At 44.2% G+C, this 17,178-nt stretch overlaps 1 protein-coding gene across 2 annotated transcripts in view; it reads left to right on the forward strand.

Moving 5' to 3' along the window:
- Positions 1-17,178, forward strand: part of DIP2B (disco interacting protein 2 homolog B) — a 239,143-nt gene that overhangs the window by 139,015 nt on the left and 82,950 nt on the right. For both annotated transcript variants that reach the window (XM_056119950.1, XM_056119951.1), the window contains one exon: positions 10,047-10,172. In XM_056119950.1, the coding sequence (XP_055975925.1) occupies positions 10,047-10,172 (126 nt within the window). The remainder of the gene's footprint in view (positions 1-10,046; positions 10,173-17,178) is intronic.

Below are 17,178 nucleotides of genomic sequence, written 5' to 3' on the forward strand. Positions count from 1 at the left end.
AAAGAGGTTGCCTGCCACACTCAATTTTTCCATGGTATTTTCCTTGGTCTTAAATGATCAAAAGGGGGCTTTCTTAGAGAATCTGACATCTAATCCAAGTCTTAAACAGGGCTAGGGAAGTAGTGGCTGATATTAGATCTGAAAGTAGTTTATTGTCGCCTGAATTTAGAATGCAAGGGCCCAGAAGATTATGAGAAAAGCAGATCTTGAGAAATCTAGACTACTACTCAAGAATTCTCAGCAGATTAATAACAAAATCAGATTCATATTTGCTCTGCTAACTGATGAAGTCAAGATGCAGTGTTACTCTGTTTTGTTTTGGGGACACACCTGGCAATGCTCAGGGCTTACTCCTGACTCTGCACTCTCTCCTGGCAGTGCTCTGGGGATCTTATAAGATGTCAGTGATTAAACCTGAGTTGGTCACATGCACAGCAAACACCTTACCCACACTACTATCTTTCTAATCTTTGAAAGGAGTATCTGTCACCTCACTCAGATCAGTTGTTCAGGCTAAAATACAAGGCCAGCTGTTCTGGTGGAGAGCCAGAGTTGGTTGAATTGGAACTTTGAAAATAATATATAAAATGAAGAAGGAGTTCAAGGCAATAAATAACACGAGCTGATTTTATAAGTATTAATAATAATCATATACATTTGTGTATACACAAACACAGAAACCTAGAAAAATTTAAGTGTCAGACTACTGAGGTGGAATTACTTATTGGTGGTAATTTATCTAGAGAAATATTTGACTTCAGCATTTATGTATTTAGATTTCTTCATAATGTGTCAACTTAGTCTTTTATTGTGGTAAAATGTAAAATGCATATTTAATGTATGTATCTGTGTCACTGTGTCACATTAATGTTCGTATCTAATGCACCAGCCGTCACATATCATTGGGCTGAGTATGATGGGGGATTGACTCCTGTAAATATAGAGATGATTAGACCGGGGAGATCGCTCAAATTGCTTCACACATGCTTTGCATGCTGAATGGGGCCCCGTCCCCAGAAGCACATGGTCCCCAGAGCACTGCTGGGTTTGGCACAGAAATCCAAAAAAGTGGGTAAATAAAAGTGGCTGATGCCTTAGAAATTGTACAGATCGCATGATAAACTAACTTGTTCACTTGTGATCACTTCCTGGAACTGTTCTCAATTTAAAGCTCTGCTCATCCACGTCTGTATTTTCATGTGCCCTTGTCTCTATCCTGCCCGTACGGCGGAGTCTGGCAAACTCCCCGTGGCGTATTCGATATGCCAAAACCCAGTAACAATGATGGGTCTCATTCTCCTGCCCCTGAAAGAGCCTCGAATGTGGCACTTTTAAAATCTCAGGGCTAGGACGAAGGAGACGTTACTGGGGCCTGCTTGAGGCAGTCGATGACCAACAGGATGACAGTGGTCAGTGACAGTTGTCTCTATTTAGGAAGACCGTGTCAGGGAAGGGCACCTGAAGTCTGTTCTGCCTTGGTCCTTAACTGCCACTTACTGCCCCATGTCTTAATGACCTTATAAATAATAAGATTAGGAACTGCTGTTTCTTTTGTTTGTTTTTGGGACACACCTTGGCAGTGCTCAGGGCTTACACCTGGCTCTGTGCTAAGGAATCACTCCTCACTCCTGGTGAGGCTCAGGAGGCCATGTGATGCCGGGGATAGATCCTGGATCAGCTACCTCACGGCAAGCATCCTTCCTGCTGTGCTCTCTCTCCACCCCTAGGAACAGCTTCTTTAAAACTATAAAATTTTACTTCCTGCTTTCAGGGGAACTATGAAAAAGATGGCCTGTTCATAGATGCATTGGACCCTCCTGCTCTGTTGTGGAATCATTGTTCCCTGTATTACTAATAAGATGAGAGATTTGGGGCTATGTTTATTGTTTATTTGTGCTTCTTCTGTCCATTGCCTAAGCTAATTTTTTTGGTTTTGGTTTTGGTTTTGTTTTGTTTGGGGGCCACACCTGGTAGTGCTCAGGGCTACTCCTTGCTCAGCATTCAGGGGTCACTTCTGGTGTGCCCAGGGGACCATATGAGGTGCTGGGGATCGAACACTGGTCAGCCATGTGCGAGGCTGTACTGCCCTGTCTGCTGTACTGTCACTCTGGCCCTGAACATTTTTATTTTTTACTTAGGTTTTTCTTGTGCCAGATTGTTAAATGCTTGCCTTGGATGTGACTGACCCTGCATCAAATCACGTAGGGTCCCCCAAGCACAACCAGAGGTTAACAATTCTAGGCGTGGCCCCAAAGCAAAACAAAACAAAATTGCGTTTTTCTTTTCTTTTTTTGAGTGGGGGTGCTGCACCTGGTGGTGTTCAAGGGACTACTTCTAGTTCGTTGCCCAGGGTCATTCCCAGCAGTGCTCAACGGGCCAGGTGGTGCCATAGATCAAACCCAGGCCTTCTACCTGCAATGTGTGAGCTCCACCCTGTTGAGGTATTTCTCTAGCCCCCCCTTTTTAAAAAAAAAATTTCAAGATCATTTTTAATCCTAAGAATGATTATATTTAGGTTTAGCTAATAAATATAATAAACCAGAGATATAAAAATTAGGAAAGTAAAGTTATTTGTAATTGATATGATAGGAAGTACAGGAGAATCAGTATCAGAACAGTTCTGTCAGGTAGCAAGACAGAACATTGGTGTAATAATCTGCAGCCTTTGTGTATACAAACAATGACCAGTTAAGAGATGAAATTGAGAGGAAATAGATACAGAGGTAGAGCAAACATGATTCATAAAAGCATTCAAAAACATAAGATATGTTTAGGAATAATTTTGATTGTTATGTGAAAACCTGATGAAGGTAAATTCAAGATACTTGGAAAGGCGTAAACGTATACTTGATAAATAGAAAAGCATCCCTTGTTCTTAGGATGATTCAGTATCCCAGAGATGTTAGAACTCCCAAAGTATATTATAATTTTAACCTAAGCCAAGTAAAACTCTTATCAAATTTATTTATGGAACTACAAGGCATTTTTGAACTTTACTTAGAAAAATAAGCATGTCAGAATAGCTAGGGAAAATCACTGAGAAAGAAACCCCACAAGTAGTAGCTACACCTACTAGATATGAAAACATACTGAAGACTGTAATTAAACCTATTTGGTATGACACATGAATTGGCAGACCGACCACTTGAATAGACTAGCGAGTTCAGAAATAGGCCAAAGAATAGCTGGGACTTAATGTCTCGTAAAGATAGTAATGCAAATCACTGAGCAGAAATGTGCTTTTTAATAAGTGGTGCTAGGAAAGCTTTTTATAGGATAGCTATAAAAAGATTAATAAGAGCCATAAATCACACTGTGTACAAGCAAACAATTCAAAAAGATCAGAGATCTGTTGTATAGAAAGAAGATATCATATATGTACCAAAACAAAATATCAGTGAATTTTTCTATAATTTGATAGAAAACCTTGTAGAAAAACTTTGTACTAAGACTCAAAATCTACTGGTAATGAGTAATGGAAGAGAGAGTTTGTAAAAAAAAAATTTATTGTGGTAATAGAAAATATTGTAAATGTATGCAACAGTTTTTATGTATACATTATAGTGTAGTTAATTATATGTACATCATTGTACAAGAGCTTTCTAGAACCTTTTAATCTTCTATGATTGAAACTTCATATCCAGTGGACACTCCCCATTTCCCTATACCTCCAGTCCCTGCAAAACACATTCTTTGAGTTTGACGACTTTGGAATTCTTACATAAGTGGATCATGTGCGCTCTTGTTACTCTCTCTCTCACACACACACACACACACACACCCCCCACTATATCCTCCTCTCCCCCTCTCCCCCCTCCCTCCCTCCCTCCCTCTCCCTCTTCTCTCCGTCTCCCCCTCTCTCTCCCTCTCTCTCAGGTTTGGTTTAATTTCATTTTGGGTCACTCTCAGTAATGCTGGGGGACCATGTGGTACCAGGAAGCCAACCCAGGGCCTCACACATGCTAGAAATGTTGTCATTGAGCCATGTCCCTCGCCCAGGATTTCCTCCTTCTTCATTAATTTTGGCTGGGGACTGCAGCTGGGAGTATTCAGGGACTACTCCCACCTTTGCTTGAGATTACTCCTGGCAGTGTTTGGGGTGCTATATCATCCTGGGGATTACACCCCAGCCTTCTGAATAAAAAGCAGGAGCTCAACTCATAGAGCTCTGATTTATTTTTATTTCCAACTGCCTCCCTTCATTGTTGTTGATTTTTCTTTCTTTGTTTGAGGGGCCACACCCGATGATACTCACACTTAGTCTTGCCCCTGCACTCAGGGATCACTCCTGACTGCTCAGAGACTAGATGGGATGCTGAGGGTTGATTCCAGGTTTGCCTGTACTAGACAAACACCCTACGCACAGTAGTGTCGCTCTGGCTCTCATTATTACTGTTACTGCTGTAATGACCAGGGGCTGTACTCCTGCAGTGCCATGGAGGTGTGCATTTTTAGTTACGGTGTTTGAACATATGCTCACCAGAGCTCACACCTTTTTCTTTTTTTTAATTTTTTGATTTGTTTCTTTTGGTCTAAGGCAATAAACATTTATTTGGTCATTTCATATTGTAGCTTCTTTCCCTGTCCATCTGACATTTTAGTTCCTCTAAGGTTTGAATCTTGATCTTCAGAAAGCCCCTAAGGGCTGAAGAGATAGTTAAGTTCAGATGTTGCCTTGTGTGCAACCGACCGCATTTCTGTCTCTAGCGCCCTATGTGGTTACCCGAGCGTCAGGAGTGATCCCTTAGCATAGAACCGGTACTAAGCCTGTGTTCTTTTTATTATTTGTTTTTAAAATTTTATTGAATCACCATGAGATAGTTACAAGCTTTCATGCTTGGGTTACAATCACACAATGATCAAACACCCATCCCTCCACCAGTGCACGTTCCCCACCACCAATATCCCCGGTATACCCCCCTTTCCCACCTTCCCCCTTCCTCTGTGGCAGACAATTTCCCCCATACTCTCTCTTTCTACTTTTGGGCATTTTGGCTTGCAATACAGATACTGAGAGGTTATCATATTTGATTATCATATTTAGATAAAGGTATCTACTTCCAGCACACATCTCCCATCCCTCCGACCATCATTTTCTTAGTGATCACTTCTCTATTCCAGCTGCCTTCTCCCCTCACTCATGAGGCAGACTTCCAACTATGGAGCAGTCTTCCTGGCCCTTGTGTCTACTGTCCTGGGGTGTCAGTCTCATGTTATTTTATACTCCACAGATAAGTGCAGTCCTTCTATGTCTGTCCCTCTCTTTCTGACTCATTTCACGTAGCATGATACTCTCCCACTTTATAAGCAGATTTCATGGACTTCATCTCTCCTAACAGCTGCATAGTATTCCACTGAGTAGATATACCAAAGTTTTTTTTAACCAGTTGTCTGTTCTCAGGTGCTCGGGTTGTTTCCAAATTTTGGCTGTTGTGAACAGCGTAAGCCTGAGTTCTACTGGATGTTTCTCTACCCCCGTTTACCCCCCTTTAGCACACACACAAACACTGCTAAGAGGGGATGGAGGGAAGGGCAGGGGGAAAATACTAAAATGCCCCTAAGGAGAGTGGGCACTGGTTAAAATTTTACCACATCTCTGGTGGATAGGAGGTAGCAGGTGCACTTTGGGTCGACATACAAGTTCTGGTTGAAGTGCTCACATCTGACATCACGGAGATGCTCACGTACACGCTTGGCAGAGGTCACGCTTCTGGCCAAGGCTCTCGCACTTCTCTTTAGTTGTGGGGCTCGACTGGTATTGCCCGTTTTGAGGTGCTCACACACACCTGGCAGTGATGTGATTTGAAGTGGCTGGACAGGGCCAGACCAGAGCCATTGGAGCCGCCGGACTCAAACTGCTCAGTCCGTGTGGGCTACCGGGGGTTTGAATTCGTGGCCCAGTGCTTGCAGCCAGGAACGTGAGCCCTTCTCTCCACCACCATCCCAACACCAAGACTCAAGTGTGCCATTTTTTTGGCAAACACTGCAGTCCAAGTGTGCATGAGCCCCCAGACAGAAGACCGACCTCCTGTGAGCCTGCCTGAGCCCGTAGCTAATCCACTGTGTGTCCTGCTGAGTGCACAAGTGCTGCAGCCTGATGCGGAGCCAAAGGTTTGGACGCCGCCGCCAAACAAATATGCAGCCCTGGTACCCCAGTGACAGCTGTGAAGGAGGGGGCTAAAGCATGGAAAGGAGTTTTTGCCCTTACCCCCTTGACCAAGACACACACACGTGCCCGCACACACACGCGCGCAGTGGAACTCAGAGCTTCTGACTCCGCTCTAAGAGATCATTCCTGGCAGGCTTGGGGAAACATATGAGATCCTGGGGATTGAGCCCACGTTAGCATGTACAAGGCAGTCAGCCTACCCGCTCTGTCACTCTGGCCCCAGTAACATATTTAAAAATTTAAGAAATTAAAAAAAAATTAAAGACTCTGATTTTCTGTCCCCTAACATTTTAAATTTCTATAGTTGTCTTTTTTTAAAATTCCTCCTGTCTTTTTAAATGTCAGGAGTATAGTTGTTTGAACTCTTACATAAAAGGGCTGGAGCGATAGCACAGCGGTAGGGCGTCTGCCTTGCACGCAGCCAACATGGCCGACCCGAGTTCGATTCCTCCGCCCCTCTCGGAGAGCCCAGCAAGCTACCGAGAGTATTCGATATGCCAGACACAGTAACAACAAAGTCTCCAATGGAGACGTTACATAAAACTATAAATTTTTTTCTTTTTCTTATGTGGCAAAAATCTACTGCAGTGTTAAAAGACAGAGGGCAAACTGAATATATTTTAAATATATCAGAACTAAATAATTCATATTCTTTACGTATGAAGAACTCTTAAAAATTCAGAGAAAAGGGCTGGAGCGATAGCATAGCAGGTAGGGCGTTTGCCTTGCACGCGGCCGACCCGGGTTCGATTCCCAGCATCCCATAGGGTGCCCTGAGCACCGCCAGGAGCAGTTCCTGAGTGCATGAGCCAGGAGTAACCCCTGAGCATCGTTGGGTGTGACCCAAAAAGAAAAACAAAACAAAGCACCCTAGCTGCTACATTACCTCTCTGGCACCAATTTCTGAACTTTTTCACTAGTGTGAGGCAATACTTCATTGTCATTTTGATTTGAATTCCCCCTTCAGGGAAAACCGTTATAAGCAGGACTCCTAAGTCAAGAAATGAACACATTTGCATGTGTGTACTTGTCTGTGTTGAGAGAGAGAAGCGCCCCCTCTCCCCCCCCCCCCCCGCCCTTGACAGGTGTAATGCTTCACTGTTGTGCCATGTCATTTTAAATTTGTTTTATCTGAATATACTCCCCTCCAAAAGACTTTTATTTTTTTTTCTTTTTGGGTCGCACCCGGCGATGCACAGGGGTTACTCCTGGCTCATGCACTCAGGAATTACTCCTGGCGGTGCTTGGGGGACCATATGGGATGCTGGGAATTGTACCCGGGTCGGCTGCATACAAGGCAAACGCCCTACCCACTGTGCTATGGCTCCAGCTCCCAAAAGACTATTTTTTTTTTCCAAAAGACTTTTTATCATGTTGTTTTATTACCAACAGCAGTAGCATCTCATCTTCAGATTGTGCTGTATAGCTTTTTACATCGCCAGTTTGGCAAATGAGAAGTGGAATTTTGGTATAGTTTCAAATTAAAGTTCCTCAATTACTAATGAGATTAAACATCTTTACAGATAAGTGGGTTGGGAATTGGGAATATGCTCAGAGACAGAGCATATGCTTAACGTGTGTGAGGCCCTGGATTCAATCCTCTGCATCACCAAAAGATTGAGAAATAAAGTATGTAAGTGAAGTAAATGCTCATGTCCTTTGAAATTTTTTTATCAAGTTTCTGAGTATATTTTCTCTAATTTTTTTTTCTTTCTTTTTTTTTTTTTTTTGGGTCACTTTGGTACAGTTTTGTCTTCTGGAATCATTTAATTAAAGAAAAAAGTCTTGTCTAGTCATGCTATTTCTGAAAACAGCCGTATGGAATTTTTCTAATCACCAAGTCTTTAGTTCTCTACAGGTGCCAATCATTTGTCTTGCTATTTAACTGAATTCTCATATTAACCAACCAGAGTTAGTGCAGACACCACAGTTTTATCACCACAGTTAAGACAGGAAGTTAGAGCATTTCCTCAAGACTGTTCCCATCTCAGATGCCATCAAATTTGGTTTTTCTAGTTGCCTCCTCTCCTGTCCATTTTGCCTACAGCGGGGGTTTTCCCACAGTCAATCCTCCGGGTTCAGTAATTTGCAGTAGCAGTTCACAGAACCCAGGGAAATACTTCACTTTCTAGAAAGTATTAGGTTTTTTTTTATAAAGGATTTGGTGGTCAGCCAGTTGGAGGGATGTATAGAGCAAGGTTCAGAAGGGTCCAGTAGCTTCAGTTCCCATTGTTTTTTGGGGGTACACCCCCCTGTTGGCATACGACTTCTTTGACTGTCATGGAGATCCTCTGAATCCCATCGTTTAGACTTTTTGGGGGAGGAGGGGAGGGACCATTGTCTAGGCATATTTGATTAAATCATTTGTCAGTACTGATTAGCTCACCACTCTACTCTCTCTGGAGGGTAGCCGTAGAATGGAACTACAGTTCTGCACTTCTGGACCTGCGAGATAACACTGAGGTTAGGTTTTACTTGCATGTGTCCAACTCAGATTCAGTCCTCACTTACAATTCCACCAGAACACCTCCGTGGAGATCCCTGAACACAGACCCTGGAGTCAGTAAACCCTGAGCATAGCCTAAAACAAACAACAAAAATGGCTCTGCACTTCTAATCATGGCCGGGCCATTCCATGAGCAGTGATTATCCTGAAGCACCAATCATTGCTTTATTAGAGCAAAAGTTATTTTTGTCACTCAGGAAGTTACAAGCTTTTTAGAAACTGTGTGCCAGAGAAAAGTGGAAGAGACCAAATACTTTTATATTCTGCTGCATAATGTTTAATCAGCAAGATTAGAAGGGTCTTATAGCATATGAACAAAAACAAATTGACCTGGCTGTATTACTCAATAAATACTAATGATCACAAAAGAAGAAGCAGTGAAAAATCAGCTCAAAAAAAAATCAGTTTTAGTGCTGGGGATTGTACTCAGAATCTTAAGCATGTATTCTGCATGTAGGAGCTGCATTCCTGGCCCATAACTCATAACTTTTGAACACAGTATTTAACTAATCCGGCAAGTAGTGAGCTCCAGTTAGACAATTTTTTTAATGTTTAAATTTATTTATTTTCAAATTAAATCACAGTGAGATACACAGTTACTTAGCTGTTCATGATTGGGTTTCAGTCAGATAATGTTCCAACATCCATCCCTACACCAGTGTACATTTCCCAGCACCCCAGTGTCCCCAGTTTCCCTCCCATCACCCAAACCCCCACCCCTGCCTCTCTGTCTTCTCCCACCCTCCTCCTCTCCCTCGTCCCTTTTGGGCATTATGGTTTGCAGTGCAGATATTGAAAGGTTATCAGGTATATTCCTTTACCAACTTTTAGCACTCGCTTCCTGTCTAAAATTATCATTTCCAACCATTATAGTTAATTTTCATAGCGATATGGGATTGGTATTTGAACGTCCTTTCTGTGTATTAAAGAATTTTGTCTATTAGAATGAATGAGTAAAACATACTGATAATTGTAAACCAGATTTCTTATTGTTAGAGAAGATAGCTACAATTGGAGAAAGGGGGAGATTAGAATGAATTTTGTGGTTTTAATTTGAATTGGAGGTAGTAGTAAGAACTCTGTTTTGTTTTCCTTTTTCAGCAGTTGAAGCAGAGATCCTTCAGTCTAGTGAAGGAAATGCTGTGAAAGCCGAGAGCTTAAGGCCTTCGCAGCCTCTGACTCATGCTCATTCTCAGATCCATCCCGTGCCCTGCATATGATTCCCAGCTCCACCAGGGGTCACTTCTGAGTACAGAGCTAGGAATAGCTCCCGAGCACCTCCCAGTTGGGCCCAAACCTCTGTCTCTCCACCCCCCATGAAAAAGAACCGGAGGTAATAAAGGTGAATTAACGTAAACGCTTCATTTTCAGATATCCACACCGAAGCAGTTCAGGCCGCGCTGGCAAAGCATAAAGAGCAGAAAATGGCGTTGCCCATGCCAACCAAAAGGCGATCCACATTTGTCCAGTCTCCTGCGGATGCCTGCACGCCTCCTGGTAGGTTTAGCAGAACCTCTTCTCTCTTACGGTCGCCACATTGATGTTCCTGAAATAAGGTACACTTTTGCTTTACCGAGGCTCGAGCCCGAACACTCTGCTCATCACCAGAGGTGGGTTGAAAACATCTGGAAGGTAGCATATTTTTTCTGCCGTTTAGAAAGCAACAGGCAAAGAGTGCCTTAAGAGTAAAGCTAATAAGGCTTCTTCTTCTAAATTTCTCCCATTTTCTTGCTATTACCCCAAACTCATGTGGTCTTAAACACATACTGGCTGCAGGCTAAATCTTAAGGTATAGTGCCAAAGAGATAGTACTTGTTAAACTGCTTGCCTTGTTTGCATGCAGCTGACCCTGGTGCAAGGGCCATAGAACAGGGATTAGGTAATGACTGGAATCAATAGATCCAGGTTTGACCCCCAGTACTCCATGGCCTGAGCAGCACCAGAGTGCCCAGAAGGCTTTGGTGGGCCCCAACACCACAGGGCCCAAGCGGCACACCTCCTGCAGTCCTAGCAGTGATTGGCAGAATATCACTGGGAATGGCCCCTGGGCCCCCCCGAGTCTGTGTTGGATAAATACTTTTACTCCTCCAAAATATTACACATTTCTTTCATTTCCTGAATATATTTTTATTCACAAATCAGATGCTTTTATCTCCGCAAGTAGGAGAGTAGGAGTACTTGAGACAAAATTTTGTCATTAAAGATGATGTGCAAAAAAAAAAATTAAGATGATGTGCAAAGTTACAGTTGCTCTGAAAAATGTGATTGTGTGTTTATATGTGCATGTTAATATATTTTGTATTTATGTATTTTTTAAGAATCACTATTTGTGTCTATGTGGCGTCAGATCAAATTCAGGACTTCACACATGTAAGCTATATACTCTGTCACATCCTCAGCCCCAGAATCTTCTTTTGAATGCTGTCAAGAGGACAGCAGGAACTGCGTATCTTCATCCCAGCATTCTCACCCCCATTTTTCAGACTTGTAATCTGCACTTCCCTCAAAAGTAAATTTAAGAGTTATTAATTCATATTTGAAGAGCAACTTTAGTGATCATGTCCATTCAGAATCTTTCCCAAAGTTTTTTTTAAAAAATAGATGAAATTCCAGACAAACTCTCAGCATAGGCCTGTGAGAGTAAACACAGTAAAGCGCCTCTAGCGAGTGTCTCCTTACTCTCAAATCATTGGGAATGAAATCCTTGGAAAGGGGTGAGATACTGTTTGGTCTAAAGAACTTTGGAGAGATTTCCAGTAAGGTTGCGTTATTGTGGTAACTTTGATTCGTAGCTGTTAAATAGTGCTATTCCCACTGACGATTCTCAGTCTAGGTTTATATTAGTAGTTTCCCCCCTAGATTTTCGCTAACTTCTTAGAGTATTCGGGTGTGCTGTGGGCTCATTAACTGTGTGTGCTTTTCTCCTCTGCATCTGTGATATCAGTGTGTCTGAAAGAGAAATAGCTCTGTGGCTTCAAGTGTTTATTAAATCGTAACAAGGAATACCTCCAGCAGACCATCACAATAAGGCATTTTATGTCTGTAACGGTGCATACTTCAAGCCCACTCGGAATCTTGGGTAGTTTCCCTTTTGCATTAATATAGACCCGTTTAGTGCTCATGGACAAAGGGAGCCCTCAGTTTAGTAGCTAGTTCTGTTTGGCAGATTCTGTTGCAGTGCAGCGAAGGGTTTGATTGTAGTAAATGGCAAAGGGTAGGGAGCAGCAGACTAGCAGTTCTTAGAAACAATCTTGCCCTTCGCTGTCTTAAAGAATGCAATTTCCAAGTAAATAGTCTGCTCTCATGGCCTCAAGTCAAATGTGAGAGTGCAGCAAAGGATCTGGAGAATGCTCAGAAGGAATGGAAACCTTCTTTAGCCCCTTTTTGCAAAAAGTCACTGCCTAAGGGGAATTTACCAACTCTGGAAACAAATCAAGGCTATTCATTGCTGAAAGAGACCACAGTCTTTCAGCATTCACTACAGGCCTTTGAGTTTATGAACACCGAAGCTCTGCTCTGCTGTGGACTTAGACTTGTTGCAAGCTGTTCTTATCACCTTACTTGTTTTTCTTTTCTTCCATTTTGTTTTTTTTGGGGGGTGGGGCCAGAGGAGTAGCACTTGTGGCTGACCCTCCTTGGGTCCCCCAACCCCTGCACTGTGTAGTTTTCTGAGCATCACCACCTCGGAGCACAGAGCCGACTCTGCCATCCCAGATCACCCTATTTGTTTTCATAATTTCGCGACTGTAAAGATACGGCCCTCTTTCCTAAAACCTGTATGTATTTAGTAGACTCTCCTTGCTGTGGTATAGGAAAGGTAGTATGGCCCGGGGGAAATCTCTTTCAACTTTGAGAGCACCCTGATAGTGGTTTCTCACTTTGTCCCCATTTGAAGCTATTCTTGATGCTGTCATTCAGCTGTCAGCTCAGGCACAGCACAGACCCTGTGTGAGGGAATGTGAGACTCACTGTGTCCAGAAAGCTTCTGTTAGCACCTTTCATTTTAGGGGATGGTATTCTGGGGATGTTCCCAAGTTAGAATCTGGATTCCATTCTCTTAACGCTCTGAGAGCTACTGGCCGGAGACTTGACTGTCTCCTCTTCAGTCTGCAGATTAATCCTTTACTACTGTCTCCTCAAAGTGCATAACTCAGGGATGGCAATAAGGGTCTTGCCTGCATATTTACTGTTAGCGCTTGGAATACTGAAGTTTAGAAAAGTGTTATTTTAGAAAGTGCTGAAGTTGTTTTCAAGAAAATCGGCTTTAGTTGAGGCAGCTGTGAGAATGACTGCTGAGTCGGGATGTAGTTCAAGTAGTAGAGCACGTGACTGGCTTGTGCATGGCCCTGGGTTCAATACCCAGCACCACAGGCCCCACACCTGCCAGGTGTAGCCCTGGTAGTCTCCAAGGACCATTGGGTATGACCCCTCTGAAAAATGACCTTGGGGCCAAAGTGATAGTACAGTGGGTAGTGCATGTGCCTTGCATGCATCTGACCCAGGTACCATATATGGGCCACGAAGCCCTGCCAGGAATGATCCCTATATCATACCCTGTAGAGCCAGGAGTAAGCACTGAGCACAGGTGTGGTCCCGAAACAAAACTTTTTATAATAACCTTTTTCAATGACCTTCTAGTAAAGTGACTCCCTTGCAGGGCAGAACTACTCTCAGTGTCACCATTACTGAGTGTATTGTTCTGTGTGCTCTGAGAAGATGCACCACACATCAAACAGCATGGTTTCTGGCATGCCTGTGAAACCACAGTAATAGGTCAGCTTCATTGGGGGCTTCTAGCATATAACATTACGGTCACGGTCCTCCCGTTGTTCATCGATTTGCTCGAGCAGGCACCAGTAACGTCTCACAACAAACTGTGAGACTTGTTGTTACTGTGTTTGGCATATCGAATACGTCACGGGTAGCTTGCCAGGCTCTGCCGTGCGGGCGAGATACTCTCGGTAGCTTGCCGGGCTCTCCGAGAGGGGTGGAGGAATCGAACTCAGGTTGGCCATGTTGGCTGCGTGCAAGGCAAACGCCCTACCCACTGCGCTATCGCTCCAGCCCGAGCATATAACATTGAGATTACTAAATTCATGACAGTTTAGAACTGTTTTTGGAAAACTTAGAAAAAAGTGAGATTTCGGGGAGTAAAGTTTGTCATAAGTCTTGGTTTCATTTATGGTATGATGTAGTCTAGAAAGTATGGTAAATAGTTGGCATGGATGTATTTTGTTGTATATTCATCCATCATTATCAATTTATAGAAAATCATTTAACTTAAGATTTTTGTATTGAATTGTATATTAATTTCTATCTTGAAAACTTTTTTGTTACTGTTATTTTGATTTTGGGGCCCATATCCAACGATGCTTAGGGCGACTCCTGGCTCTGCATTCAGGAATCATTCCTGGCAGGGCTCGGGGGGACCATATCTAGTTCCAGGGATCAAATCTGAATCAGCTGAGTGTGAGACAAGTGACAGACCTCCTGCCTTGTCACTCCAGTTCATGAGTTTTAGGTTGTAAATTCTCCAAGTAGTTAGCAGTCTGCATTTCTGGTGCCTCTGACCTTTTCAGAGTCTTGCAGACTGCTTGAATGAGTGCCATCCAGTTTCCTGTGTGCTGGCGTCATTTACTAATGTCATGAGGCAATTACCTCAGCTCACTTTTCCTGGGGGTTCTTTGTGTATTCACTTAGACTGATAAACATGGTGCAAAACCATACATAGATTTCCCTCACTCCGGTTTTGTGTGTACCTATGTGGACCAACTGCCCTGCATTCTGAGGGTACACAGATGACCTGGTAGACTGCACAGTGACCCCCAAACATCACAAACTTGGCTTAGAATAAAGTTTAATTATAGATGTCTTGGAGATCTCGGCCCCGGAACCCGCGTGGCTTTGTCCCTCTGCCAGTACCTTCATGTGTGCGGAGAGTGGTCTCAGCATGGTGGTGGCTGGTCCTGGAGGTCTTCGGCTGCCAGAGCCCTGGTCGGGGTGGGGAGGAAAGCTCAACCCGCTCCCCTCCAAGGGACCCCGGCGAGGAACAGCCAGGCGCAGGGGCAGGAGACTGACTGCACTGGTCTCGTCCGGGAGCTGCATTTTGTAGTCTCTGAGTCTTGGCCGCTGATGGGATTACACGGCGCCAGGGGGCCAGGTGGTGGGTGTGACCCCCGCCTACTGGAAGTTGGAGGATCTGGGTGGAGGATGCTCGACTCCAATTCGAGTAGGCTTGGAGATCTCAGCCCCGGAACCCGCGTGGCTTTGTCCCTCTGCCAGTACCTTCATGTGTGCGGAGAGTGGTCTCAGCATGGTGGTGGCTGGTCCTGGAGGTCTTCGGCTGCCGGAGCCCTGGTCGGGGTGGGGAGGAAAGCTCAACCCGCTCCCCTCCAAGGGACCCCGGCGAGGAACAGCCAGGCGCAGGGGCAGGAGACTGACTGCACTGGTCTCGTCCGGGAGCTGCATTTTGTAGTCTCTGAGTCTTGGCCGCTGATGGGATTACACGGCGCCAGGAGGCCAGGTGGTGACGAGGTGACAGCTCCCGGACGAGACCAGTGCAGTCAGTGCAGCCTGCCCCTGCGCCTGGCTGTTCCTCGCCAGGGTCTCTTGGAGGGGAGCGGGTTGAGCTTTCCTCCCCACCCCGACCAGGGCTCCGGCAGCCGAAGACACATGAAGGTACTGGCAGAGGGACAAAGCCACGCGGGTTCCGGGGCCGAGATCTCCAAGCCTACTCGAATTGGAGTCGAGCATCCTCCACCCAGATCCTCCAACTTCCAGTAGGCGGGGGTCACACCCACCACCTGGCCCCCTGGCGCCGTGTAATCCCATCAGCGGCCAAGACTCAGAGACTACAAAATGCATCTTATCAGAACATCTTTTTATGATATCTCATTATCTCATTCCTACTCTAGAGAAACTTGCAGGCTATCGAATATAGCCTGCCCACAGGGCAGAGTCTGGCAAACTCCCCGTGGCGCACCAAATATGCCAAATACCAGTAACAATGATGGGTCTCATTCTCCTAAAAAGCCTTGAATATAATCTCAGGGCTAGGATGAAAGAGACGTTACTGGGGCCTGCTCGAGGCAATCGACGATTAACAGGATGATGAATGAATGAATGAATGAATGAATAGATGTCTGTCTCGTATTGTCTGTGTAAGACCAGGCAAAGAGACATTTACTTCTGTGTTCCTCTAGACATGAAAATGACAGAGGAAAAGAGACAATGCCTTGAACAGGCAGGAAGATTACTGTTGTACTTTTAACATGCTCTAATTATGCTTTATGGAGCTCAGTGCATCACACTGTGCTCTGGGTGTTCTACATGCTAGTGGCTGCCCAGCCTCCTGTGTTCCTCCAAGCACTTTGAAGTAGGAAGAGCAGATTTCTTCAGAGATGAGGAAACAAACACGTTCAGCGGGTTCATAGCCTTTAAGATATTTTCCCAAAGTCGAGAACAATTATTTGTCAAGTTCAAGCCTCAACCTCCCGCGCCCCCTCCTTTCTTAGAACCAGTGCCAGGGACTGGATCCAGCTCTTCAGTCATGCAAAGTACTCTCTCTTACTGAGGATAGCCCTTGGGTCCTCTTGATTCTGGTTTTTCTCTCCTTAAAAAAAAATTCATGATTAGGAAATCTTTTCTTACTTGATTTCCATGTCTGTATGGTAGTGGAATGGGTGCTGCAAACAAATTAATTATTGCCATCTGAGAGTGTATATGCACAACACAGAATAGCCAGGTAATTTGAACCTAATACAGAGTATTTGTCTGAATTTCCAACTTGGGAAGTTTTTCCTAAGTATCGTAATGTCATTTAAAACCATGAAGCAAAGCTGGCAAATCAGCCTATGTGAGCGTGCACTGGCTAATAGATTGGGTCCTTTTAATAATATACTTTCATTCTTACTATGGTTTATAAGCAGTGGTCAGCAGTTGCATGGTAAACAGTTTCTAACTGTTGATAACGAAATTTCCCTTTAGAAATGCTAGCTTCCTTTTCAATAAATACGGGCATAAGAGCAAGAGCACTGGAAATCAGAGTGGTTTGGTGGAGCTCACTTTGCTTGCCTGGGGAGAGACGAGAGAGTAAATGAGGGGCTCACTGGGGGCTGAGAGCACTGGAAGCAGGTCTTGCAGGTGGAAGGCACAGAATTGATTCCAGGAACCACATTGCTCCAAGCACTGTCAGGAACAACCCCGGCAGAGAGCCAGGAGTGGCCTCTGTCACCACCAAATGTACCCCACACACCCAAAATATAAAATAATAATTGTAAAGAACAGCGCTGGAATATATCTTTTAGGTAAAATGACCTGGAATCTCAGTTTCTATGTTAATGGTCAGACAACTAACTCATGGACGTTCTGTCAGTTGGACTCTCCATAGTGACTTTTGAGTCCCCCATAAGCTCTTCGTACAGATTATTGTGGGTTTTCCAAAATCAATAGGGTTGTTCTGAAAGTTCTCCTAACCCTTGTCTCGTGAATCAGTATCCACCCT

The sequence above is a fragment of the Sorex fumeus genome, unplaced genomic scaffold (genome assembly GCF_029834395.1).
Source record: "Sorex fumeus unplaced genomic scaffold, SorFum_2.1 ptg000042l, whole genome shotgun sequence".
Lineage (NCBI taxonomy): Eukaryota > Metazoa > Chordata > Mammalia > Eulipotyphla > Soricidae > Sorex > Sorex fumeus.